The sequence below is a fragment of the Lissotriton helveticus genome, chromosome 6 (assembly GCF_964261635.1).
Source record: "Lissotriton helveticus chromosome 6, aLisHel1.1, whole genome shotgun sequence".
Taxonomy (NCBI): domain Eukaryota; kingdom Metazoa; phylum Chordata; class Amphibia; order Caudata; family Salamandridae; genus Lissotriton; species Lissotriton helveticus.
This window is the reverse complement of record NC_136067.1, coordinates 313,524,601-313,537,364: the sequence shown is the minus strand read 5'-3', so window position 1 is coordinate 313,537,364 and position 12,764 is coordinate 313,524,601. Positions and strand designations below refer to the sequence as shown.

Here is a 12,764-nt window from a genome sequence, read left to right as displayed (position 1 = left end):
TTAAAGAGATCTTTTGTGAACCCATTGAATGGTGGCTTCTTACACATTTTTGGAAAGTTGCCCTTCTTGAATAACCATGCATCCATGTTTACAGTAAATATAGAGGTGTGATGCTTACTGCGATGGAATATTGGGTAGCTCTTTATGCATTTTACATTATTTATGCAACCTCTTGTATTGCAACATGGTGCTAATAATTATGTGTTGTATTGCCTGTAAAAATTCTACTTGAGTTTAACTGGAGACAATTAGTAAATGTATCCTGCACTCAGCTTTCCTAGGATAAACAAGCACCTGAAAGTAGGTTATGTACATGGTTACTTTAATCATATGTGCATGTTGGCCTTGTGCCAATTTGACTAGCCAATTTGACTTATCAATTGTATGGAAAGGGTTTTGAGAATTTCAGGTCTTCTATAACCTGGAATAAACTTCTGAAATGCAGTGTCGAGTTAAACAGCAAGATACAACACAGCGGTATGTGAACAGCAAATAGCTTTAAACTTACCTCATAGACCACAAGAGAAGATGCCAGAGGAACTGCAATATCGACGTGTGTGCCATTGTCAAACAGCAGATAGCCACGGGTTTGATCAGACTGATTGGTCAGACGTATGTTTCCAACATAAGGTGTCCAATGCTGGTCTATACTCTCCCGTTTGATTACAAGGTGCAGGTAAAAGTCATCACAATATCCTGTTGCGCTGGGTAACACTGAAACAATATTTCAAGTCATTCAGAGTAGATCAAACAACCAATTTAGTACTTTGCGGTGAACAACAAAATTAGTAGCCATACCTATATCCTGAAGACTTGCAACGATTACAGCAGGAACAGAAAAGGATTCACCCTGAGGAATCACGTTGAAGCCAAATGTAACATTCAATGTATAGACGGTGAACGGCCAAGTAACCTAAAAAAATAAAATATTAACAATGTAGCACAATTATCCATTTGGTTCAAACATGATCAATGGTCTTTAAACCCACCTTCTTGTTGACATTTGGGTCATCAAATGGAACATTCACTTGGTAACTAAACCGTCCGTCTGGATGTTGGAGCTCGGAGATCAAGTATCCTCTTGCATTAGCTTGGGCTGTACTTAGTGTTTTAGGACCAATGGTAATAAACACAAGATTCACATCTTGAAGAAATACCCCTACGGTCGCATTGAACATCCTCGTTGCTGGAATAGTCTCTGTTAAAGGAAAGAAAGTACATCACAAAATTACCTCAGCCGCTAGAAAGGTAAAGTTGCAAACTGAGATGCCCTACTTACCATTTATTACAGTGGGTGGGCGTGGCATGAATGGAGTTGTAATGTCTTTTATGATGGTTTGTCTGGTCTGCCCCCACTTGTCATCGGTCCACTCATTTTGCAAAAATATGTTGACACTGTAGGTTATGCCGTACATCTCATGCCTCACATGGCTCTGAAAATTAAACATTATGCCTTTATTGAGCTACATGATTATGCATGGGCTACATTGGTTATAGCTATTGTATAAACATATGTCATTACAAGAGCGTTAGGTGGAATAATTAATACAAAGTTAACAAAACTGCACAAAGATTTAGAATCTGTGCAGCAGTTAACTGTTCTCATCTGGCTTCTTGCACGTATCACGGTAGTAACAGATTTGGACCAGGTTTGTGATGTCTACTACAGGAGGACATACTTTTGATGGGCCAGAGTCTACATTCTGGCTTCCTTTACCACAACATACCCTAGACTCCTGCCCTCTGTACAATGGCTGATTTGAATATTGGCTTGTTCAAATGAATGAACAGGATGTTGAATCATCAAGCTCAATTTGAAAGAAGGCAGAAGATAATTGTGAGACAACGGCCCCTCCTGCAGTCAAATTCCACCTTCAGCCGGAGCGCAGATAAATGCACACTAGGTGTAAGGGGACTCAGTTTGTCCTCCATTGCAAGTGTTTGCGGCAATAATTACACTAACCAGGAGTCCAGTGAGGTGGTACAAGACTAATGTTGTGAAGCTACTCAAGTAGCTAACACATTGCTCTCTGGGAAATACGGATACTTTGTGCTACTAACACCATGTGTTAAACCCAGTTTTGCTCAGATAGTCTAGCCATAGCAAGGTATTCCATTACTCATTTGGTGGGATACTTCTGCACCTTAGATTATTAATCCAGAACCTCCCATTTCCATTAAGTTCTTCATTTCTACACACCCTTTTCTCTTTCAGGCTTCTGCCCCTTCTTATCATTAGTAGGTGAGGACTTCAATAAAGGGCCGATTTATCGCACCCTGCAACATGGATGCAAGATTCAGGAACTCATTCAAATGAGCATAAACTCTGTATTCAGCAGTTTCAGATAGCATGGGCGTAGAGTGAACTACAGTCTTATCTGCTCAACATACAAAATGCACGCGTCACAGCAGGAACACCACAAAGCAGACCGAGATAAGAAAATATTCCATCCATGTCATGCCAGTATTTTAGCTGTTTATTGCATTAGGAAGGAATCCCATTTTGCAAACCACTAAGTGGGAAGTAGGCGAATGGACACCAGTATAAACCAGAAAATTGTGTTCAGTGCTGGTAAACAGTCCTGTATTAGATTTAAAAAACAAACAATGAAAAACGACCCTTAATGGGAAGAAATGTATCAAAACCTTGGGACTCTTCCCAACGTCTCATTTCAGGACACCTTTTGTGACTCTGAAGGGGAGGGGTAGATTTACAAGTTCATAGACCACCTATCCAACAGTTGGACACATGCAAAAGCTGAAAGCCAGTATAGAGTATAAATGCCATGAGCTACGAAGTGTTAAGTAGGTAGACATTGCAGCAGCCTCCAACATTAATCCAGAGCACGCACTGCAACGGAACATTTTATAGGCACTTTCAGTAATAAGGTGTTTTTTTCACAACCAAACTCAATGGTAACACTGAACTACTTTAAAAGTATGAAAGGAGTATCTGAAAGGCCAGTTTTCCAATATTTGACCTGGAGATCTTGGGCAATACACTAGTCTACTTGGTGGTCATGCTCAGTTAGGTGGATTCAAAATGCAGACAAGAGGTTATGCATCTAGTTCAGAATAATGGACAATGATCTTTCCTAAGTAGGATGGCTGCTCTGTATGAATTATGCAGACAAATCTCACTTAGAGTGAAAACCAATGCACAAGGTTTCCATAAGTTACTTAGTGGTTAAACATGGATGTCCATTACATATAATCTTGCGCCTCACCTTATAGTAGCCACTTGGTGCACCCAAGGGGATCTGGATCGTTGTAGCTAGGCTGTCATTTTGGATCACATACTCATTACGAACATCTCCAGCTCTCAGTTTCTGCAAGTCGACCCCAAAGGCACCACTGCTCGTCTGGACGTTGTCTGCGCCAGCCATTAGAGGTCCAATCAGACTTTGTCTTGGAACACTCCACAAGATAGCATCATCTGTATACTTTAGGTCATCTGAAAATGGCATGGAGAAAAGAAGCCAACAACAACTTCTTTAGAGTGGTCTAAAATCCTGCAATTCAACTAATGGTGGCAGCAAAAAGAAGGATTTCACTCACCAACAGGGCAGGCTACTGCTGTATCAACCATAAATACCATCCAGCGCAGTTTGTAGTATGAAGTGGATCTCAAAACGGAGAAGTCAACACCACCAAACTGCAAAAAGACTACATCATTACTGCATGCACGATTACTAACTACGATGCTTTACAAGCAGAGGTCTCAAATCCAAGGTTTCTTATAGAAAACAAGCAATAACCACCTCAAAGAACTGGTTTTACAATGCGTCATCCAGCTCACTTCAACAGAAGAGTGTGAACATTTAAGGCTGCTTAGCCTGCCAAAAGACTTCTAGGCAGCTCCCAGGTAGTACTTTAGATCACCTTTGTATACATATGGATTGTGTGAAGCTTTTTTTTGTAAAACATATTTTTATTGTATTTGTTCAAAGGAAAGAGGGAAGGGAGGAAAGGGGGAAAAGGAAAAGAATAGGCGACAACCCCGCCACAAATCCCACACAGGGGAGTGTAATATGCTGTAAATGAAATGCTGAAAGCAATCCACAATAGTACACGCTTCATCAGGAAAGGTCAGACAACGCTCGTGCCTTCTCAATTGTCCACAGAAATACTGTCCAGGAGCAGTAAAAGAAAGGTACCTGAAGCCATAGAGTTTCCCAGTCCCCAAGCTAAGCAGAGCCGCAACAATGAATAGTAACAAAACCCCAACTGGTTCTCCCCCCACCCCCCACCCTTCCCCGGTGGTGACGACATAGCCACGCTCCCACCATATCCCGGAGGGAGGACACAAACCAATCATACTTTAAACAAATGCAAGGCTCGTAGCGTGGGTGGGCATACCGCCGACGGTAGGCCAGATGACAAAAAGCAGACTAGTGGACCCCATCGAAAGTGGAAATTCTTAAAATCTCCCAGGAAGATGTCCGACATTCTCTCCATGCTCAGAAGGCCCCACAACCTAGAGTGCCACAGTGATACAGCCGGTGCTTGCGGCTTTTTCCACGCCGCTGCCAGGGTGAGCTTAGCCGCCCCGAGGCACAGCCACTGAATACGCTTATCAGCCTTAGTCTGGTGTTCCAACAATGGGTCTCGAAGACCCAGCAGGACATGAGCCATCGAGTCCGAGATCGGGTACCCCAATATCTCCTTGATGTGGGAGAGTATCTCCGACCAGAAGGGGCGGATGATCGGGCAATCCCACCAAATATGTTGGAAGTCGCCCAGCAGGCCACACCCTCTCCAACATCGATCCGATGACGTAGGAAAAATGTGATGGAGCCTGGAGGGGTACAGGTACCAGTCATACATTGTTTTCAGGTGGGCTTCCCGAAGGCTCACAGAATGGTTGTGCGCTGCCACATCCCTCCAGAGGTGTTTCCATTCCGTATCAGAAATGTCCCGCTCCAAAATGCTCTCCCACCGCTCCATATATCGAGGGCGAGGGGCAATCACCGTGCGCAGGAGCAGGCCGTACAAAAACGAAATCGCTCCCCGCATCGTCGAAGTGCGAAGCAAGAAGGATTCAAAGAGAGAGAGTGGACGAGTAGCAGCCTCACAAACCCCCTCCGAGGTCGCCCAGTGAAGGAGCTGGGCATGGAGGTAGCATTCTGTAGGTAAAAGATCATAATCACGCATACAATTGTGGAAGGTGAGGGGCACGTTCCCATGAAACAAGTGCGTAAGTGCCCGACATCCACCTGCACGCCACCGGCGGTAGGGACCCTCCTGAGCGGCCGGCGGGAAGGCCGGATTAAAGTGGATGGGGTGAAGGGAGAGGGGAAGGTGGTCCATCGATCGTCACCAGTGATCGTATCCCACACCTTTAGAACCGTGCTAGTGGGAGTGCTGATGTAAGCATTCTTTGGCCGATCTACCTTAGGCTTCCAGACCAGGTCCCAGATCGATCTACCCGCCACTGCCCGGTCCATATGTAGCCAGTGCTTCTCCGAAAGCTGTTGGGTCCACTCCACTATCACCCGCAACTGTGCGGCCTTGTAGTACAGCAGCATGTCCGGGAGTCAGACTCCCCCCTCCTCCCTCGGCCGACGAAGTGTCGCAAAGGGTATCCGAGCCCGGCCCCCCTGCCAAACAAACTTCGGCATCGTCTTCAGGCGGTGGAAGAAGTCCGTGTCTAAAGAGATAGGTAGGGCCTGGAAAAGGTAAAGGAACTTGGGGAGGAGGACCATTTTAAGCGCATGTATCCGGCTGAGCCACAAAAGGTATTTTGGCTTCCACCGGTCAAGGTCATTGCGCACCGAAGCCAACAGGGGGGGAAGTTCGCCGCAAAGAGGGAGCCCACAGTTGGCGTGAGGCGTACCCCCAGGTACATTAAGGATGAGGGGGTCCAAGACAGTCGTCAGCACGCGTAGCCGATCCACCTCAGCTGACGGGAGGGTCAAATTCAGGACCTGCGACTTGTCAAAGTTGACTCGGAATCCCGCCACTGCTTCAAACCGGGACAGCTCCTCGTGGACAGATGGTAGGGATCGAGCGGGGTCACCTAAAGACAGCAGGACATCGTCTGCAAAGAGATATTTTATGTTGCTCCCCCGTGAAGGGTATGCCCTTGATGCGGTCATTCTCCCGAATCGCCAGCGCCAGAGGCTCAATACTCAAGGCAAAGAGAAGAGGGGAGAGAGGGCACCCCTGTCTCGTACCTCTCGTATGGGGGAATGCAGCTGACCGATGTCCGTTAACCAATACCCTCGAGGTCGGTCGATGGAAATTTGCCTGAAGCATCGTAAGGAATTGGGGTGAGAATCCAAAAGCAGTCAGGGTGCGGAACAGAAAGCCCCAATCGACCCGGTCAAAGGCCTTTTCCGCATCTAGACCCACCAGTACAGCAGGAATCCGGAACCTAGAGGCCTTCTCAATCAGGTGAATCACTCTCCGTAAGTTGTCATGAGTCTGCCGCCCTTTAATGAAGCCTGTCTGGTCCGGGTGTATAATGGCCGGCATCAAATCTTGCAACCGGCGGGCGACGAGAGAGGAGTACAGTTTGGCATCCACATTCAATAAGGCTATAGGGCGGTACGAGGTACAGCTGGAGGGATTCTTCCCCTGTTTGGGGATCACAGATATCAGGGCCTCAGCCATAGTGCCCGTGGTCTCCCCGGCTGTTGCCATGCTATTGAAAAGGGAGACTAGGCAATCGACAAGTTCCGAGGCAAACAATTGATAAAAATAAGCTGTATACCCATCAGGCCCAGGGGCTTTATTGGGTTTCAGGGCCTTGATCGCCACTAAGACTTCCTCCCTAGTAAAGGGGGCAGTCAGTTGGTCATTGCTAACGGCAGAGACCTGTGGGAGGGGGAGGCCAGACAAAAAGGCGTCTTGCTCCTCCGTATCTAGAGAATCACCTTTATAAAGTGTCTCGTAGAATCGTCCAAAAATATCCGCCTTGTCCCCATCCCGATGATGAATCGTGCCTCCTGAATCCCGGATCCCCCCTATATATTCCCTCTCCCTCTTTTCTCGGAGCTGGCGTGCCAAATGGCGGCCCACTTTGTTCCCCTGAGCATACGACCCCCGGCGCAAACGCAGGAGGGTTAGTTCAGAGCGGTTGGTGTAATGTGCCTTCAACTCCCCCCTAATAGCCGACAGAGGTCTGAGTGTCATGCGAGAAGGGTTTAGTTTGTGGGCCCGCTCAAGTTTCTCAAGCTCAACCTCCAAGGCCTCCCGCTCCACCCTACGCAGGCGATTAAGAGCCGCGTTAAGCCCTATGCAGGTGCCCCTCAGCGAGGCCTTACAAGCATCCCAGGTGTTAAATACCAAGGTGTCCGAGCTCGGGTTAAGCGTTAAGAACTCCCTAATAGCTTTCCTAAGTTCCTTACAGGATGCCTCATCACGCACCAGAGCTGCCGGAAAGTACCACTTCCGATACCCATCCCCCTTCACCGACCACTGAAGCTGGAGTGTCAAGAGGCCATGATCTGAGACAGAGAGAGGAAAAATCGTAGAAGTCCGGACATCTCCCCTGAGGGCCTGACTCACAAAAACATAATCAATGCGTGAGTAGGTGTGGTGCACATGAGAAAAAAACGTATAGTCCCTGGACTGTGTGTTCACTTCACGCCATCCATCTAGAAGGCCCAGCTCCTCCATCCTTTGCTTAGTGACAGTGGAAAAGACACCAGAGTCCGTCCTCTGGGCACGGGAGCTGTCCACAGCCTGATCCCATACCATATTAAAGTCCCCCATAACCACCAGGTGACCCTCGACGAAGGCCCCCACGGCATCCAACAGTCCCTGAAGAAAGTTATTCTGCTGGGCATTCGGCACATACACTACCACAAACGTACACAGGCGCCCCTGAAGCATCCCTTTAACCATCAACCACCTGCCCTCCTTATCGCTATTCACTCCCAGAGGCTGGAATTGAATGGAAGACCTGAATAAAAGAGCCACCCCTCTGTGCTTGGTAGAAGCGGAAGACCTGTATATGAGGGGAAACTGCTTATGTCGGAGCCGGAGCTCATCTCTACGGGCCAGGTGGGTCTCCTGGAGGCCCACCACGTCTAAGTGGTGATCCAAAAGGTATTTCCACAACTTCAGGCGCTTCTGTGGAGAGTTAAGGCCCTTCACATTCCAAGTACCCAAGCTAATAGGCATGTGAGTAGATCAGGCCCCCCAGCTCTCCAGCAGCTAAATCCAGCAGGCCCCCCCCTCCCTGGAGCCCCCCTCTCCAGACAACTCCCAGGCCAGGGAAATCTCTCCTCTCCTCCCAGCACTGGCTCCACCCGTACCACTCCCAGCTCATGTTCCCAGACCAACAACCAGCCCCCAAGGCCCGGCATAGGACAAGCGCCCTCCACAACCAATAGTAGCGGGCCAGCAGACCAGTCCTCACACGCACAACCGACCACTCGTCGTCACCACCCCCCCCCCCCCAACCCTCCGCCCCCCAACAGCACCCCATCCCTCCCCATCCTGCCCCCCATCTTCCCCCAAACTCCCCAACAACCCAAAACACAAACAAAACGAGTCCCAAGGAGGACAGACCCCGAAGAAAGTCTCCCAAGGGGCGCAGTTGGAGACCCAAGAACGAGTCTCCCAGGGCCAAAGACCGGGGTGTCTTCTCGGAAAGTACATTCATAGCCCCGTTACCTGCAAGTGCGTGCCCCTCCGGCACCAAGGCATGCGGAACGACGATCAGGCCGCCCCAGAGCTCTGTTGTGACGGTGGAAGCGTGGCGGAGTCTACAGAGGCCACTGCATTCCCCCGCTCCTGAAGGCTAGTTGTGCGGTCGGGCCTCCTGCGATTCTCCGGGCCCACCCTGTGCCAGGACGAGGAACGGCGCCTTCTCCGCGGTGAGGGGCTCCGACGTTCGGGTGTCGGGGTCTCATCCCCAATCCCCAACAGCTCCTTTGCTTCCCGGAGGGAACGAATCTGTGCCAGCCTGTTCTGCCACCGGAAGATAATTCAGAAAGGGTGGCCCCAGGAGTAGGAGACATTGTGCTCTCGGAGGTAGGTAGTGATGGGACGGAACTCGCGCCTCTTCTGGAGCATCGTCACGGCTAGGTCCTGGTACAGCGGAGGTCGATGTTCTCTAAATTGCAGGGAGGGGATATCACGCGCCTTCCTCAGAATCCTTTCCTTGACCTGGAAATCGTGGACACACACCAGGATATCAGGGGGGGGGGGGACCTCTGTTCCGCCTGGGCAAGCCCACTCTATGAACCCGATCCATTCTGATCTCCTGTACGTCCTCCTCATCCAGAATCTGAAGGAAGAGAGCTTGCACATATCCTCGGAGATCTCCCGCCTCACCGTCCCAGGGGACCGCCCTAATGCGAATGTTGTTCCGGCGGGAGCGGTTCTCCAGGTCTTCAGCATGGACCTGCAAGTCTATATTCTGCTCCATCAGGCGGAGCACGTCCTGCTGCAGCAAGTGTACATCATTGGCTGTGCTGAGGTCGTGATCTTCCAGGGTGGCCACCCTTTCCCCGATGCAGTCGACATCCCGCCGCACCTCGCGAAGATCCGACGTAAGCTGGGCACGAAGCTCCGATATATCGTCTTTGATGGAGGAAAAGAGTTCCTTCATGAAGGCCTTAGTGGCCGGGGCCTCATCATCAGATCTCCCCGATGACGAACTCTGGCCCGGGGAGGCCGGGGCCTGAGAGCTCCTGGTAGTCCCCTCTTTCCCAGCCTTCACCTTACGGGGATTATTGGCCATCACTGCTCCAGGTCCTTGCCCCCAGGAGTCGGAAGAGCGTCCCGCAGAGGAATGGAGGGCAGGCAAAGGAAACCACAGGCTCACCAGCTGCCTCTCAATGCTCCAAGAACCAGAGGCAGTCGCAATGTCCAGCGCCCCAAGGGTGTCCACAGGGGGGAGACGGGAGGTGGCGCCAGGGGAGCCGGCCCCCAGCAATGCAGGTCTGCTAGGCCCACGACCTCACCGGACAGTCAGCGTCCCCCTCCCATGGCACCCCGCTCTGACTCCAATACCAGCCGCCCTCCACAAGCTGCTCACCGGGTCTGCTTAGCCTCCGGGGATCCGGCCGCCAGGTAGGCCCACCTCCAGACGAACACTCCGCTATTCCGAGCGGCCACTGCGGGAATGCTGCAGGCGCTGGGCAAACAGCTCAACCGTAACTCTCCCTGGGGCTGCGCGCACAATTGCTCCCCCCTCCAATCCGCTCCCGGCGGAGCACGTAGACACCCGGCACTAAGGAAGGCTGTCCCCCACTCCGCCGCCATCCGCAGCACCTCCTCTCACGGGGGGGGGGGGGGTGAGGGGGAGGGGGTCGCAGATCCACCCTTGCTGCTGCAACGGATCGGCCACAGAACAAAGGCCGGGCCCCAGGAATAGCGCCGACCGCCTCCCGGACTAGGCCTCGATCCCCGGCCTCGATTAGTCCGCCGGCCGCCCTCACTCAGGCCGCCGCGGCCGCAGGCCCCGCCTCCTCCCGAGGCTCAAGACCGGCGCCAGGCAGGCGGCCGCCCGCGACTAGGGGGATTGGAAGGCGTCCGCCGGGCAGCGCAGGCTCTCACTCCTGTCTCTGGCCGCCAAGCCGCGCCGAGCTGTCTCCCGCCTCAGGCGAGGCCCCAGACCGGAGCGCCGTGCAGGCCCTGGGTATCAGGCAGCACCGTCGTCTCGGGGTCGCGTCTCCCGGGACCGGGGATTCCAAGAGTCGCCCCAGTGCTGATCCCCACTTCGGGGGAGTTGAGGAGCAGTTTCCCGCCCAGAGAGACTCCAGGTGCCGTCGCTAAACAAGGCTATGCAGGGCCGGGCGCCGGAGGGGGGGACACAACACGTCCTACTCCGCCGCCATCTTGGCCACGCCCCCGTGTGAAGCTTTTAAGTGACACTGTAGGCCAAGCACATCCCCTCCTAACTGGTGTGATGGTCAGAAGAGCAAACCTAAATGGGGTCCCCCTTTAAGTTGGTGCTTGCCATAAGCAAATAATGGACCAATATAGCTGCACAATACTTACAATTCCTGTAGATGCCTCCGATGCATTGTAAGCAGCTCGCAGCACAATCCGAGATTCTGTAGTGCGGATTCCATAACCAGCTTCTTGTGCCGCACTCAAAGGCATGGCCTTCCTTCCAGATGGGAGGTGGAATACAATCTGCCAGACCGACCCATTACCAGCCACTGCCTGAGAACACAAAAGTTAGTTATGGTAGTGTGTAGCACCAGTACCCTTCCACCTAAAGTATTTGGCCATGGCAACAACGTCTGCCTTCATAAACGCATTTCATCATCGACCTGGATCATTTTTTCATCATTGCCATAGCTTGAAGCGAATGTTGGATTACAGAATATGCAGATACCGTGCAAGGGCTTCAGGGGTTCATTGATATGTAGAGATGGGGGGTTGCTTCTTTCACAAAATTGAATACATACTCAAGAACTCACATTTGGAAAAGCTGCAGCCCAATCCTCTGGCTGATCTTGTACGTAGCCCTCTGGAGCCAAAGGAATGCTTCTCTCAACAGACACCTAGAAAGAAAGCATAGATCAGACTCTACAAAGAACGCACCACTGAACAACTGTCAGTGCCTATTTCACCTTACCTAAGCAGGTCCTACCAAAAGTTGATTCACACACACACACACCACAGAAAGTACTAGTTTTGTATGAGCACATACATCTGTGGGAAATGGATATGGACATGTTTGCCACCCCATATGTTGAAACAAGATTAACAGCAGTTTGCAGGGACAATACATTATTTAAGTTGAAACAAGCTAAAATAGAATGCAGCAGCAGGTCATGACGCAATTTCTTTGAGGAAATGTGTTGAAGCCCACTCATCACAAAAGTTTAAGTTCAAGCCATTGCAAATTCCATATTCCCCCCATGGTTCTCCTTGACGAAGCAAGCTGCAATTCATTATTATACAACAAATCTACACATAGCGGCAGAAGTAAACCATCCAAGAACTTGCAAACGATGATAGTACAATTGTGTACTGCATACTTGTAAATGGATGTCCGCGTACAAGCTATTTCTACAAACTATTCTGCTCACTCTTATTTAAAGTAGTCTCCCTTTTAGAACAATGATTCAGGTCCAACATGCATGGCTTGACTATTCATTGGGCAAAGATAACTGACTAGACAATGCCGGGGTGGAGGCGGTTGATCTTCACAGGTCATACAGCTTGCCATGGATATGGCCTTGCATCCCTAATGTTTGGGAGTTACCTTGCTGCTGCAGACCCAAGACTGGACCAGGCTTCTATTCTGTATAGGGTGCCTTTTGGCCCATCTAGATCAGAGTTCTCCAAAGTCTGTCCTGGAGGGCAGGACCCAGGCTAGATTTTTTTTTTTTTTCAAAACCGTATTTATTAAGAGTTCATGCATGAATCAATACAGCCCTCCACAGTCAGGAGGAGACTGTCAACGACAGACACTGAAAAAGGCATAGCAGTGAACCCAGAGTTATAGAAAACATACCCCAATCCCCTCCCAGACCACCCAACCCCAACAGCGCCCTGCAACACCCCCCCTACTACCCACCCCTTATCCCACCCGAACCCAGTGCACGTGTTCACAGCGTAGCAACATAAGATGAAAAACAAAGGTGGAGTCAGCCAACAGTCTAAGGTACGGGGTCCACATCCAGAGCCAACACATCATCAAGATCAGCGGGGGGGTCGAGGTGCAGACCCCTGTAGTCCGCCCATCTTTTCCAAATTTTGTAGTGTTTCCGGGGACACCCTCTGGCCTCAAAAACAGGTAATTCCAGGCCCATAAGGAAGTCCAGTCCCGCTTTCCATGCACCAAGTGG

At 50.7% G+C, this 12,764-nt stretch overlaps 1 protein-coding gene across 1 annotated transcript in view; it reads right to left on the bottom strand.

Moving 5' to 3' along the window:
• The window catches only part of LOC144762531 (uncharacterized), a 168,360-nt gene that overhangs the window by 81,187 nt on the left and 74,409 nt on the right, over positions 1–12,764 (bottom strand). Inside the window, exons 6-13 of the mRNA XM_078647755.1 lie at positions 11,388–11,471; positions 10,960–11,127; positions 3,559–3,655; positions 3,228–3,454; positions 1,280–1,433; positions 990–1,198; positions 799–913; positions 509–714 (exon numbers count right to left, since the gene is read on the bottom strand). Of these exons, the coding sequence (XP_078503881.1) occupies positions 509–714; positions 799–913; positions 990–1,198; positions 1,280–1,433; positions 3,228–3,454; positions 3,559–3,655; positions 10,960–11,127; positions 11,388–11,471 (1,260 nt within the window). The remainder of the gene's footprint in view (positions 1–508; positions 715–798; positions 914–989; positions 1,199–1,279; positions 1,434–3,227; positions 3,455–3,558; positions 3,656–10,959; positions 11,128–11,387; positions 11,472–12,764) is intronic.